The following is a 16451-nucleotide window of genomic DNA, read 5'->3' as shown; positions in this document are numbered from 1 at the left end:
CTCTTGCAAAACTCTCCCCGCTCCAATCTGTCCTGAATGCTGCAGCCAGGATCATATTCCTCACCAACCGTTACACCGATGCCTCTACCCTGTGCCAGTCATTACACTGGCTACCCATCCACTCCAGAATCCAGTACAAAACTACTACCCTCATCCATAAAGCACTCCATGGCTCAGCACCACCCTACATCTCCTCTCTGGTATCAGTCTACCACCCTACCCGTGCCCTCCGCTCCGCTAATGACCTCAGGTTAGCATCCTCAATAATCAGAACCTCCCACTCCCGTCTCCAAGACTTTACACGTGCTGCGCCGATTCTTTGGAATGCACTACCTAGGTTAATACGATTAATCCCCAATCCCCACAGTTTTAAGCGTGCCCTAAAAACTCATTTGTTCAGACTGGCCTACCGCCTCAATGCATTAACCTAACGATCCCTGTGTGGCCTATTTATAATAAAAAAAAAAAAAAAAAAAAAAGGTTCCTCGCATCATGTTCTCATACACTTTATGCAGTATTAGCCCTCTGTGTCTGTACTGCTACATACTTAGGCAGGTAACTGGTTCATGCAGCTTTACATGAACACCTGAGCCTTACACTATAGCTGGTCCGAATAACTAAAGCAATTGTTACCATCCACCTCTCGTGTCTCCCCTTTTCCCCATAGTTTGTAAGCTTGCGAGCAGGGCCCTCACTCCTCCTGGTATCTGTTTTGAACTGTATTTCTGTTATGCTGTAATGTCTATTGTCTGTACAAGTCCCCTCTATAATTTGTAAAGCGCTGCGGAATATGTTGGCGCTATATAAATAAAATTATTATTATTATTATTATTTGAAACATATCTGCTCTCAAATCCTCAAAAACTGCATTAAATACTCTTCATTCACTTCAATGGAAAACCCACACTGCTGTTCATATGGCCAGTTTGCTGAGAATTTTCTCCTACTCCAAACTTGACAATATAAAATACAAAAAAAGGCTGCAAAACACAGTAAGGGGACAAACTCTTAAAAAAAAAAAAAAAGCTTCCAAATTCATTTAAAAAAGCAGTTTCCTGCAGAGGAATACTTCTGAAAAACTTGTCAGATTTTTCGACCTTCAAAAAACACATTGTGTAAAGCTATTATAATACTAGTGCATCCATTGTGGAATTATTTAACAGTTTCTGAATTTGCCCCAAGAGATCATCCACATGGGTCTGATGGAATTTTCCGGGTAGAAAATCTACTGCAAATCACAGAATCAACAACAGGGAAGTGATTGTACAAAATGTCACCCACGAGCTGCGGATTGGAAGTTCACAAGACCCTGGAGAAGGTGATCAGGGACGGATTTTCTGGTCCCTGATCACATGATCGCCGTTATGATCACGTAACAAAACAAAAAAAAAAAATTCTCTCTCTTCCGACAAGATATATATCACAAGAGAGAGAAATGAGACCCTCAAGCCCTTGCCCCTCTATACCTCTGCCATCCCCCTGGCCCTTCTCCTCCTCTTCCTGAAAAAAGGAAGTTTGTGCCCAAATAGTAGTTTTCCCGTATATACAGGTGTGCTCAAAAGTTTACATACCCAGGCAGAATTTTTGCTTTCTTGGCCTTTTTTCAGAGAATATGAATGATCGCACCAAAACTTTTTCCCCACTCATGGTTATTGGTTGGGTGAAGCCATTTATTGTCAAACTGCTGTGTTAATGTGCTGCATTCATCTTTCCTTCAACTTTGACCAAGTTTCCTGTGCCTTTGTAGCTCACACATCCACAAAACATCAGTGATCCACCGCCATGCTATACAGTAGGAATGGTGTTCCTTTAATTATAGGTCTTGTTGACCTCTCTCCAAATGTAACATTTATGGTTGCGGCCAAAAAGTTACATTTTGGTCTCATCACTCCAAAATTACCTTTTCCAGATGTTTTGAGGCTTGTCTCTGTGCTGTTTTGTGCATTGTAGGTGAGATACTTTGTGGCATTTGCACAGTAATGGCTTCCTTCTGGTGACTCGACCATGCAGCCTATGTTTCTTCAAGTGCCTCCTTATTGTGCATCTTGAAACAGCCACACCGCTAGTTTTCAGAGAGTCCTGTATTTTAGCTGATGGTATTTGTGGGTTATTCTTTGCATCCTGAACAATTTTCCTGGCAGTTGTGGACGACATTTTTGTTGGTCTGCCTGACCATAGATTTGTTTTTATAGAGCCCCTGATTTTCCATTTGTTAATCACAGTTTAAACGCTGCTGACTGGCATTATCAATTCCTTGGATATCTTTTTGTATCCCTTTCCTGTTTTATACAGTTCAACTACCTTTTCCCGTAGATCCGACGACAATTCTTTTGCTTTCCCCATGACTCCCAATCCAGAAATGTCAGTGGTTGGATGAAAGATGCAAGAGTCTGTCTGGATCCCAGAAACTCACTCAGCTTTTATGCACACACCCTGATTACAAGCAAACAGGCCACAGGTGAGGATGTTATCTTTAGTAGCCATTCGCACCCATTTGGGTAAACTTCTGTGCATGTTATCAGGCCAAAATCATCAGGTTATGTGAACTTTTGATCAGGGTCATTTGGATGTTTTTGGTTGTCATTATGATATAAAAAGAGAACACACAGTAGTCTGACAATAAATGGCTTCACCCAACCACTGACCATGAGTGGAGAAAACATTTTGGTGTTATCATTCATATTTCTCCGAAAAAAGGCCAAGAAAGCAAAAATTCTTCCGGGGTATGTGAACTTTTAAGCACAACTGTATTGGGTGTTGGCATACTTATGAGAATTTAAATAACAAATGTTGGGGTTTATTTTCTCATGTTACCCTTATGAAAGCAAAAAAGTTGGGTCTAAAGTAAAATTTTTGTTAAAAAAAAAAAAGTAAAATGTTTATTTTTTCCTTCCACATTCCATTAATTCCTGTTAACTTCTTGAATGTGTTTATGAGTACTTTGAAGGGTGCAGTTTTTAACATGGTATCACTTTGGGGTATTTTATGTCATATAGGCCCCAAAAAAAACACTTCAAAGGTGATGTGGTCATTAAAGAGTTTTGTAAATTTTGTTGGAAAAATTAGAAACCGCTGGTCAACTTTGTACCCTTCTAACTTCTTAACAGAAAAAAAAAAAAATACGGTTCAAAAACTGTGCTGATGTAAAGTGAACATGTGGGAAATGTGAATTATTGTGTGTGGTGTAACTATCTGGTATAAGGGCATAGAAATTTAAAGTTTGAAAATTGCGAAATTTTCAAATTTTTCATAAATATGCACAAATACTCTCAACCAAATGTTACCACTAACATGAAGTACAATGTGTCACGAGAAAAAAAAAACAATCTGAGAATCAGTGGGATCCATCGAGAATCAGTGGGATCCGTTGAAGCGTTCCACGGTTATTACCTCATACAGTGACATTAGGCAGATTTCAAAAAATTTGGCTTGGTCAAAATTAGCTCCATTACTAAGGGGCTGACATATTTTCCCCACAACTAAAATAACAACAAATAAAGTACAGAAGTTTGGTATCGCTGTAATCGCACCGACCTAAAGAATCACATTACCGGCTCATTTTAAAAACAAAACAATGACGGAATTGCTTTTTAAAAAAATTATTTAGTAAAATGGACAGCGTCAATCAAAACAACAACTTTGTTCTGCAACACACAAGACATTGTGGCTCATGGAAGAAGCGGAGTCAAAAAAAAAAAAAAGCACAAAAATCTAAAATGTCCTTGTAGGGAAGGGGTTAAACTTTACATAACAGGAGAAAATCCCAGTTTGGACTTCAGCGCAGGACACTGGACTGGAGGGATATACTGGAGGATACAGGTGTGTATAAGATGGAGCTGGGGGAATATTAGTGAGCGATCCCTCAGCAAGAGCATCGCCCCGGCAAGAGCGTTACCTCAGTATTATTACCATCAGCTCAGTATGAACATTACCCCGGTATTATTAGCATTACCTCAGTATTATTACCATTACCTCAGTATTATTACCATTACCTCAGTATTATTACCATTACCTCAGTATTATTACCATCAGCTCAGTATTATTACCATCAGCTCAGTATGAGCGTTACCCCGGTATTATTAGCATTACCTCAGTATGAGCATTACCTCAGTATTATTACCATTACCTCAGTATTATTACCATTACCTCAGTATTATTACCATTACCTCAGTATGAGCGTTACCCCGGTATTATTAGCATTACCTCAGTATGAGCATTACCTCAGTATTATTACCATTACCTCAGTATGAGCGTTACCCCGGTATTATTAGCATTACCTCAGTATGAGCATTACCCCGGTATTATTAGCATTACCTCAGTATGAGCGTTACCCCGGTATTATTAGCATTACCCCGGTATTATTAGCATTACCTCAGTATGAGCATTACCTCAGTATTATTACCATTACCTCAGTATTATTACCATCAGCTCAGTATGAGCGTTACCCCGGTATTATTACCATTACCTCAGTATTATTACCATCAGCTCAGTATGAGCGTTACCTCGGTATTATTAGCATTACCTCAGTATGAGCATTACCTCAGTATTATTACCATTACCTCAGTATTATTACCATTACCTCAGTATGAGCGTTACCCCGGTATTATTACCATTACCTCAGTATTATTACCATTACCTCAGTATTATTACCATTACCTCAGTATGAGCGTTACCCCAGTATTATTAGCATTACCTCAGTATGAGCGTTACCCCGGTATTATTAGCATTACCCCGGTATTATTAGCATTACCTCAGTATGAGCATTACCTCAGTATGAGCATTACCTCAGTATGAGCATTACCTCAGTATTATTACCATTACCTCAGTATGAGCGTTACCCCGGTATTATTAGCATTACCTCAGTATGAGCATTACCTCAGTATTATTACCATTACCTCAGTATTATTACCATCAGCTCAGTATGAGCGTTACCCCGGTATTATTAGCATTACCTCAGTATTATTACCATTACCTCAGTATTATTACCATCAGCTCAGTATGAGCGTTACCCCGGTATTATTAGCATTACCTCAGTATGAGCATTACCTCAGTATTATTACCATTACCTCAGTATTATTACCATTACCTCAGTATGAGCGTTACCCCGGTATTATTACCATTACCTCAGTATTATTACCATTACCTCAGTATTATTACCATTACCTCAGTATGAGCGTTACCCCAGTATTATTAGCATTACCTCAGTATGAGCGTTACCCCGGTATTATTAGCATTACCTCAGTATGAGCATTACCCCGGTATTATTAGCATTACCTCAGTATGAGCGTTACCCCGGTATTATTAGCATTACCTCAGTATGAGCGTTACCCCGGTATTATTACCATTACCTCAGTATGAGCGTTACCTCGGTATTATTACCATTACCTCAGTATGAGCGTTACCCCGGTATTATTAGCATTACCTCAGTATGAGCGTTACCCCGGTATTATTAGCATTACCTCAGTATGAGCGTTACCCCGGTATTATTAGCATTACCTCAGTATGAGCGTTACCCCGGTATTATTAGCATTACCTCAGTATGAGCGTTACCCGGTATTATTAGCATTACCTGGTATTATTAGCATTACCTCAGTATTATTACCATTACCTCAGTATTATTACCATTACCTCAGTATGAGCGTTACCCCGGTATTATTACCATTACCTCAGTATGAGCGTTACCCCGGTATTATTAGCATTACCTCAGTATTAGCATTACCTCAGTATGAGCATTACCTCAGTATTATTACCATTACCTCAGTATGAGCGTTACCCCGGTATCATTACCATTACCCCGGTATTATTAGCATTACCTCAGTATGAGCGTTACCCCGGTATTATTAGCATTACCCCGGTATTATTAGCATTACCTCAGTATGAGCGTTACCTCGGTATTATTAGCATTACCTCAGTATGAGCATTACCCCGGTATTATTAGCATTACCTCAGTATGAGCATTACCCCGGTATTATTAGCATTACCTCAGTATGAGCATTACCCCGGTATTATTAGCATTACCTCAGTATGACCATTACCTCGGTATTATTAGCATTACCTCAGTATGAGCATTACCTCGGTATTATGAGCATTACCTCAGTATGATTATTACCCCGGTATTATTAGCATTACCTCAGTATGACCATTACCTCGGTATTATGAGCATTACCTCAGTATGACCATTACCCCGGTATTATTAGCATTACGTCAGTATGACCATTACCCCGGTATTATTAGCATTACCTCAGTATGACCATTACCCCGGTATTATTAGCATTACCTCAGTATGAGCGTTACCCCGGTATTATTAGCATTACCTCAGTATGAGCGTTACCCCGGTATTATTAGCATTACCTCAGTATGAGCATTACCCCGGTATTATTAGCATTACCTCAGTATGAGCATTACCCCGGTATTATTAGCATTACCTCAGTATGAGCGTTACCCCGGTATTATTAGCGTTACCTCAGTATGAGCGTTACCCCGGTATTATTAGCATTACCTCAGTATGAGCGTTACCCCGGTATTATTAGCGTTACCTCAGTATGAGCGTTACCCCGGTATTATTAGCGTTACCTCAGTATGAGCGTTACCCCGGTATTATGAGCATTACCTCAGTATGAGCATTACCCCGGTATTATTACCATTACCTCAGTATGACCATTACCCCGGTATTATGAGCATTACCTCAGTATGAGCATTACCCCGGTATTATTACCATTACCTCAGTATGAGCATTACCCCGGTATTATTACCATTACCTCAGTATGAGCATTACCCCGGTATTATTACCATTACCTCAGTATGAGCATTACCCCGGTATTATTAGCATTACCTCAGTATGACCATTACCTCGGTATTATTAGCATTACCCCGGTATTATTAGCATTACCTCAGTATGACCATTACCTCGGTATTATTACCATTACCTCAGTATGAGCATTACCTCGGTATTATGAGAATTACCTCAGTATGAGCATTACCTCGGTATTATGAGCATTACCTCAGTATGAGCATTACCTCGGTATTATGAGCATTACCTCAGTATGAGCATTACCTCGGTATTATGAGCATTACCTCAGTATGAGCATTACCTCGGTATTATGAACATTACCTCAGTATGAGCATTACCCCGGTATTATTAGCATTACCCCAGTATTATTAGCATTACCTCAGTATGACCATTACCTCTGTATTATTACCATTACCCCGGTATTATGAGCATTACCTCAGTATGAGCATTACCCCAGTATTATGAGCATTACCTCGGTATTATGAGCATTACCTCGGTATTATGAGCATTACCCCGGTATTATGAGCATTACCTCAGTATTATGAGCATTACCTCGGTATTATTACCATTACCCCGGTATTATGAGCATCACCCCGGTGTTATGAGCATTACCCCGGTGTTATGAGCATTACCCCGGTGTTATGAGCATTACCCCGGTGTTATGAGCATTACCCCGGTGTTATGAGCATTACCCCGGTGTTATGAGCATTACCCCGGTGTTATGAGCATTACCCCGGTGTTATGAGCATTACCCCGGTGTTATGAGCATTACCCCGGTGTTATGAGCATTACCCCGGTGTTATGAGCATTACCCCGGTGTTATGAGCATTACCCCGGTGTTATGAGCATTACCCCGGTGTTATGAGCATTACCCCGGTGTTATGAGCATTACCCCGGTGTTATGAGCATTACCCCGGTGTTATGAGCATTACCCCGGTGTTATGAGCATTACCCCGGTGTTATGAGCATTACCCCGGTGTTATGAGCATTACCCCGGTGTTATGAGCATTACCCCGGTGTTATGAGCATTACCCCGGTGTTATGAGCATTACCCCGGTGTTATGAGCATTACCCCGGTGTTATGAGCATTACCCCGGTGTTATGAGCATTACCCCGGTGTTATGAGCATTACCCCGGTGTTATGAGCATTACCCCGGTGTTATGAGCATTACCCCGGTATTATGAGCATTACCCCGGTGTTATGAGCATTACCCCGGTGTTATGAGCATTACCCCGGTATTATTAGCATTACCTCGGTATTATGAGCATTACCCCGGTATTATTAGCATTACCCCGGTATTATGAGCATTACCCCGGTGTTATGAGCATTACCTCGGTATTATTAGCATTACCCCGGTATTATGAGCATTACCCCGGTATTATGAGCATTACCCCGGTGTTATGAGCATTACCCCGGTATTATGAGCATTACCTCGGTATTATTAGCATTACCCCGGTATTATTAGCATTACCCCGGTATTATGAGCATTACCCCGGTATTATGAGCATTACCCCGGTATTATTAGCATTACCCCGGTGTTATGAGCATTACCCCGGTATTATGAGCATTACCCCGGTATTATGAGCATTACCTCGGTATTATTAGCATTACCTCAGTATGAGCATTACCCCGGTATTATTAGCATTACCCCGGTATTATGAGCATTACCCCGGTATTATGAGCATTACCCCGGTATTATGAGCATTACCCCGGTATTATGAGCATTACCCCGGTGTTATGAGCATTACCTCGGTATTATTAGCATTACCTCAGTATGAGCATTACCCCGGTATTATTAGCATTACCCCGGTATTATTAGCATTACCCCGGTATTATTAGCATTACCCCGGTATTATTAGCATTACCCCGGTATTATTAGCATTACCCCGGTATTATTAGCATTACCCCGGTGTTATGAGCATTACCCCGGTATTATGAGCATTACCTCGGTATTATGAGCATTACCCCGGTATTATTAGCATAACCCCGGTATTATGAGCATTACCCCGGTATTATGAGCATTACATCGGTATTATGAGCATTACCCCGGTGTTATGAGCATTACCTCGGTATTATGAGCATTACAGTAAAATATCGATATTTGCAGATGATACAAAACTACGTAAAGCAGTTAATACAAGAGAAGATAGTTTTCTGCTACAGATGGATCTGGATAAGTTGGAAACTTGGGCTGAAAGGTGGCAGATGAGGTTTAACAATGATAAATGTAAGGTTATACACATGGGAAGAAGGAATCAATGTCACCATTACACACTGAATGGGAAACCACTGGGTAAATCTGACAGGGAGAAGGACTTGGGGATCCTAGTTAATGATAAACTTACCTGGAGCAGCCAGTGCCAGGCAGCAGCTGCCAAGGCAAACAGGATCATGGGGTGCATTAAAAGAGGTCTGGATACACATGATGAGAGCATTATACTGCCTCTGTACAAATCCCTAGTTAGACCGCACATGGAGTACTGTGTCCAGTTTTGGGCACCGGTGCTCAGGAAGGATATAATGGAACTAGAGAGTACAAAGGCAACAAAATTAATAAAGGGGATGGGAGAACTACAATACCCAGATAGATTAGCGAAATTAGGATTATTTAGTCTAGAAAAAAGACGACTGAGGGGCGATCTAATAACCATGTATAAGTATATAAGGGGACAATACAAATATCTCGCTGAGGATCTGTTTATACCAAGGAAGGTGACGGGCACAAGGGGGCATTCTTTGCGTCTGGAGGAGAGAAGGTTTTTCCACCAACATAGAAGAGGATTCTTTACTGTTAGGGCGATGAGAATCTGGAATTGCTTGCCTGAGGAGGTGGTGATGGCGAACTCAGTCGAGGGGTTCAAGAGAGGCCTGGATGTCTTCCTGGAGCAGAACAATATTGTATCATACAATTATTAGATTCTGTAGAAGGACGTAGATCTGGGGATTTATTATGATGGAATATAGGCTGAACTGGATGGACAAATGTCTTTTTTCGGCCTTACTAACTATGTTACTATGTTACTATGTTACCCCGGTATTATGAGCATCACCCCGGTATTATGAGCATTACCCCGGTATTATGAGCATTACCTCAGTATGAGCATTACCCCGGTATTATTAGCATCACCCCGGTATTATGAGCATCACCCCGGTATTATGAGCATCACCCCGGTATTATGAGCATCACCCCGGTATTATGAGCATCACCCCGGTATTATGAGCATCACCCCGGTATTATGAGCATCACCCCGGTATTATGAGCATCACCCCGGTATTATTAGCATCACCCCGGTATTATTAGCATCACCCCGGTATTATTAGCATTACCCCGGTATTATGAGCATTACCCCGGTATTATGAGCATTACCCCGGTATTATGAGCATTACCCCGGTATTATGAGCATTACCCCGGTATTATGAGCATTACCCCGGTATTATGAGCATTACCCCGGTATTATGAGCATTACCCCGGTATTATTAGCATTACCCCGGTATTATGAGCATTACCCCGGTATTATGAGCATTACCCCGGTATTATGAGCATTACCCCGGTATTATGAGCATTACCCCGGTATTATGAGCATTACCCCGGTATTATTAGCATTACCCCGGTATTATTAGCATTACCCCGGTATTATGAGCATTACCCCGGTATTATGAGCATTACCCCGGTATTATGAGCATTACCCCGGTATTATGAGCATTACCCCGGTATTATTAGCATTACCCCGGTATTATGAGCATTACCTCGGTATTATGAGCATTACCCCGGTATTATGAGCATTACATCGGTATTATTAGCATTACCCCGGTATTATGAGCATTACATCGGTATTATTAGCATTACCTCGGTATTATGAGCATTACCCCGGTATTATGAGCATTACCCCGGTATTATGAGCATTACCCCGGTATTATTAGCATTACCCCGGTATTATTAGCATTACCCCGGTATTATTAGCATTACCCCGGTATTATGAGCATTACCTCGGTATTATGAGCATTACATCGGTATTATTAGCATTACCCCGGTATTATGAGCATTACATCGGTATTATTAGCATTACCCCGGTATTATGAGCATTACATCGGTATTATGAGCATTACCTCGGTATTATGAGCATTACCCCGGTATTATTAGCATTACCCCGGTATTATGAGCATTACCCCGGTATTATTAGCATTACCCCGGTATTATTAGCATTACCCCGGTATTATTAGCATTACCCCGGTATTATGAGCATTACCCCGGTATTATGAGCATTACCCCGGTATTATGAGCATTACCCCGGTATTATGAGCATTACCCCGGTATTATGAGCATTACCCCGGTATTATGAGCATTACCCCGGTATTATGAGCATTACCCCGGTATTATGAGCATTACCCCGGTATTATGAGCATTACCCCGGTATTATGAGCATTACCCCGGTATTATGAGCATTACCCCGGTATTATGAGCATTACCCCGGTATTATGAGCATTACCCCGGTATTATGAGCATTACCCCGGTATTATGAGCATTACCCCGGTATTATGAGCATTACCCCGGTATTATGAGCATTACCCCGGTATTATGAGCATTACCCCGGTATTATGAGCATTACCCCGGTATTATGAGCATTACCCCGGTATTATGAGCATTACCCCGGTATTATGAGCATTACCCCGGTATTATGAGCATTACCCCGGTATTATGAGCATTACCCCGGTATTATGAGCATTACCCCGGTATTATGAGCATTACCCCGGTATTATGAGCATTACCCCGGTATTATGAGCATTACCCCGGTATTATGAGCATTACCCCGGTATTATGAGCATTACCCCGGTATTATGAGCATTACCCCGGTATTATGAGCATTACCCCGGTATTATGAGCATTACCCCGGTATTATGAGCATTACCCCGGTATTATGAGCATTACCCCGGTATTATGAGCATTACCCCGGTATTATGAGCATTACCCCGGTATTATGAGCATTACCCCGGTATTATGAGCATTACCCCGGTATTATGAGCATTACCCCGGTATTATGAGCATTACCCCGGTATTATGAGCATTACCCCGGTATTATGAGCATTACCCCGGTATTATGAGCATTACCCCGGTATTATGAGCATTACCCCGGTATTATGAGCATTACCCCGGTATTATGAGCATTACCCCGGTATTATTAGCATTACCCCGGTATTATTAGCATTACCCCGGTATTATTAGCATTACCCCGGTATTATGAGCATTACCCCGGTATTATGAGCATTACCCCGGTATTATGAGCATTACCCCGGTATTATGAGCATTACCCCGGTATTATGAGCATTACCCCGGTATTATGAGCATTACCCCGGTATTATGAGCATTACCCCGGTATTATGAGCATTACCCCGGTATTATGAGCATTACCCCGGTATTATTAGCATTACCCCGGTATTATGAGCATTACCCCGGTATTATGAGCATTACCCCGGTATTATGAGCATTACCCCGGTATTATGAGCATTACCCCGGTATTATGAGCATTACCCCGGTATTATTAGCATTACCCCGGTATTATTAGCATTACCCCGGTATTATGAGCATTACCCCGGTATTATGAGCATTACCCCGGTATTATGAGCATTACCCCGGTATTATGAGCATTACCCCGGTATTATGAGCATTACCCCGGTATTATGAGCATTACCCCGGTATTATTAGCATTACCCCGGTATTATGAGCATTACCTCGGTATTATGAGCATTACATCGGTATTATTAGCATTACCCCGGTATTATGAGCATTACATCGGTATTATTAGCATTACCCCGGTATTATGAGCATTACCCCGGTATTATGAGCATTACCCCGGTATTATGAGCATTACCCCGGTATTATTAGCATTACCCCGGTATTATTAGCATTACCCCGGTATTATTAGCATTACCCCGGTATTATGAGCATTACATCGGTATTATTAGCATTACCCCGGTATTATGAGCATTACATCGGTATTATTAGCATTACCCCGGTATTATGAGCATTACCTCGGTATTATGAGCATTACATCGGTATTATTAGCATTACCCCGGTATTATGAGCATTACATCGGTATTATTAGCATTACCTCGGTATTATGAGCATTACCCCGGTATTATGAGCATTACCCCGGTATTATGAGCATTACCCCGGTATTATTAGCATTACCCCGGTATTATTAGCATTACCCCGGTATTATTAGCATTACCTCGGTATTATGAGCATTACATCGGTATTATTAGCATTACCCCGGTATTATGAGCATTACCCCGGTATTATGAGCATTACCCCGGTATTATGAGCATTACCCCGGTATTATGAGCATTACCCCGGTATTATGAGCATTACCCCGGTATTATGAGCATTACCCCGGTATTATTAGCATTACCCCGGTATTATGAGCATTACCCCGGTATTATGAGCATTACCCCGGTATTATGAGCATTACCCCGGTATTATGAGCATTACCCCGGTATTATGAGCATTACCCCGGTATTATTACCTGAGTACGGGTACAAGGACACGGCCCAGCGCACAGTCACAGCCAGCAGGACACTCAGCGCTGTCACACAACCCTCCATGGCCGCAGCACAGCTCACCGGCTCTACGTCACTCACTGGCGACAGCGCGATATTTCTGCGTCACAGTCCTGCTGCTGCACTCGCTTCCTGGTTTCTACGACAACGACATGCAAAGAAGAAAAGACGCCATTTTTGTTTTGGGAAAAGAGCTCGTTTTACCGAAAGAAGAATCACGACTGCAGCGCTCTCCGCAGTCTAATAACACGGAAGAGACGTGCAGCCTGTTTTGTACATATTTACTTTAAGAAGTACAAATATAATAGAAAATGGCAAAGATGTTTGCCCTCACTAAACATGGTGGATGTCAGTATAAATCTTAGATGCTGACTGAAGCTGGCATTTTAGTTTACTCTGCGTCTTTTTCAGTAATAATTCAAACGCAAAGTATGTGACTAAATGCATGTGAATTGTCTGACTGAAGCAATCGTCCATGAGCCGCAGTCTCACACAGTGACCGCTCCATACTGTCCAGCGCAGTTTTCTGCACAACTACGTATTTTTTCAGTTGCAACTTACCTCCAAAATCGTGCAGCCATCGATGCCAGACTATTTTTATTTCAGCGCTTTCATTTTTTTCCCTCTTCCAAAACCCATAACTATTTTACCACCTGTGGACATCACCACACGAGGGCTTGTTGAGTTGTAGTTTTTGTTGGCACTGTTCACTGTACCGTATAATCTCCTGAAAAATGGGAAAAAATATAAGTGAGGTGGAATGGTGAAAAATGTTGTAATTCCACCATTGTTTTTTTTTTTTTTGGGGGGGGGGTGTTTTTACTGTGTTCATTGTATGGTAAAAATGACCTTGGGACATGATTCTCCAGGTCAGTGCGATCACAGCGATACCAAACTTTTATTGTTTTATTTATTATTTTAGCGGCTTAAAAAAAGTGAACTTTGTTAATAACTTTTTGTGCCACCATTTTGGACATTTTATTATTTTTTTCCGTCTGTGGACCTATGTGGAGGCTTGTTCTTTAGTTTCTAAGTTGTAGTTTTCATTGGTACGATATTGCGGTACGTAGAATGTCTTCATCACCTTGTGTATTTTTATTTTTTTAAGGGAAACTGACGCGACAAAAAAACAAACAGCGTTTCTGGCATTTCAATAATTTTTTCTTTGTGGCATTGTAATTTGCAATGAAAATGATGAATACATGGATAGTTGGTGCTTGCAACCAAAAGGGATTCAACAAGAGAAACTAGAGGTGGAGGATGACCAATGGCATAAATCGAAGAGTGGGAACCCCATAGCGAGGATGGGAATGGGTCCCTCATTATGGTGCAAGGCTCTAACTTCCAGAACAGAAGGTCATGGTGGTTTTTGACAATTTTCCAACCTTTGCTAACAATACAGTCCCTTGTCAATCAAATAAATAAGTCAGCACTCTGTAGCGCCAAAACTTGCAAACATGAAATATGAAAATTGAATTGCATTGCTGCACTAGAAATATGAAAAATTGAGAAAGTTTAGTGCATAAATTGGCCAATTCATGTGTACCTGGTAGCCACGATAAGGCATTTCTCATTTACCAAGACCTAACAACGCCAATCCTCACTTAGAATAAAGTCTCCATCTGTGTGGGAACCTGTGAATCCTCTATAAGACTTAAACCTATATCTCTGTGGAGGGGTAGGGTCCTACCTTGTTTAAAACCTTTCTCAATTTTTCATATTTCTAGTGCAGTAATGCAATTCAATTTTCATGTTTCATGTTTGCAAGTTTTGGCGCTACAGAGTGCTGCCTTATTTATTTGATTGTATATGAGTTGGTGACTCTAGGTTAGCACCTGTCAACACCTAGTCTATGTATGGATGTGACGGTCAGTTTTTTTGAAATTGGAATTCATTAGCCTTCTGATTGAGCATTCCGTCTCTTAGCTACAGGCGTTTTTATTCTATGTCTAATCTATGTTTGGATGTGACAGTGAGTTTTTTTTTAAACTAGTTAAATTCTCAGACCCCTAATGAGACCAAACAGACCATGGCCCCTTCCTACAATGGGCACTACGGTGGCCACGTCAGACCCTCCAGTATATATACCCATGAAGGTGGTAGTGCCAAGACAGAGACTGAAGTAAAGGTTATATTGTGCTCTGAACCATTGGTGTGTGGCGTGACTTGGTGGCTGCCATCCCTGGCAGAATCTCCATCAGTGTTCTTTGGTTATTCTAACAATACAGAGAATGTGTCATTTTTAACTTTAGGCCTTTTAGAGATCATTTCATCTTCAGCTTGCTTAAGTGTTCACAATAACAGTAATTTTAACAAGGGCTACCCACATTTTTACATGCCACTGTATATCCCCGCACCTGGTATATATCTCTTATCCTGGACCCCATCATGGTATTATTATTTATTTATTTATTTATATAGCACCATTAATTCCATGGTGCTGTACATGAGAAGGGGTGACATCAAAATACAAATATCACTTACAGTAAGCAAACTAACAATGACGGACTGATACAGAGGGGGACAGGACCCTGCCCTTGCGGGCTTACATTCTACAGGATTATGGGGAAGGAGACAGTAGGTCGGGGGTTGCAGTAGCTCCGATGGTGTCGAGGTGGCCGTGTGGTCATTACAGGTTGTAAGTTTCTTTGAAGAGGTGGGTTTTCAGGTTTCTTTTGAAGGATCCAAATGTGGTGGATAACTGGACATGTTGGGACACAGAATTCCAGGATTGGGAGATATGGTATATATATCCCCCAACCTGGAATGAGCCCCTTATCCTTGGCCGCATTCTGGTGTATGAGCCCCCCATCCTGGTATGTATTTCCCCCATTCGGGTATATGTGTCCTTTATCCTGGGCCCCATCCTGGTATATATGTTCTTTATCCTGAGTCCCATCCTTGTAAACATATATGCCTCATTCTGGTATGTATCTCCCTTATCCTGGTATACAGTGGGGCAAAAAAGTATTTAGTCAGTCAGCAATAGTGCAAGTTCCACCACTTAAAAAGATGAGAGGCGTCTGTAATTTACATCATAGGTAGACCTCAACTATGGGAGACAAACTGAGAAAAAAAAATCCAGAAAATCACATTGTCTGTTTT

General features: G+C 41.4%; 1 protein-coding gene across 1 annotated transcript in view; it reads right to left on the bottom strand.

Annotated features, from left to right (window-relative positions):
• ALG6 (ALG6 alpha-1,3-glucosyltransferase) overlaps positions 1-13422 on the bottom strand; it is a 34689-nt gene extending 21267 nt beyond the window's left edge. The window contains exon 1 of the mRNA XM_069738185.1: positions 13313-13422. Within this exon, the coding sequence (XP_069594286.1) occupies positions 13313-13391 (79 nt within the window). The 5' untranslated portion in view covers positions 13392-13422. The remainder of the gene's footprint in view (positions 1-13312) is intronic.
• Positions 13423-16451: the final 3029 nt, after the last annotated feature.

The sequence above is a fragment of the Ranitomeya imitator genome, chromosome 8 (assembly GCF_032444005.1).
Source record: "Ranitomeya imitator isolate aRanImi1 chromosome 8, aRanImi1.pri, whole genome shotgun sequence".
Lineage (NCBI taxonomy): Eukaryota > Metazoa > Chordata > Amphibia > Anura > Dendrobatidae > Ranitomeya > Ranitomeya imitator.
Note: the sequence above shows the minus strand (reverse complement) of the source record. Positions and strands in the feature narration are given on the sequence as shown.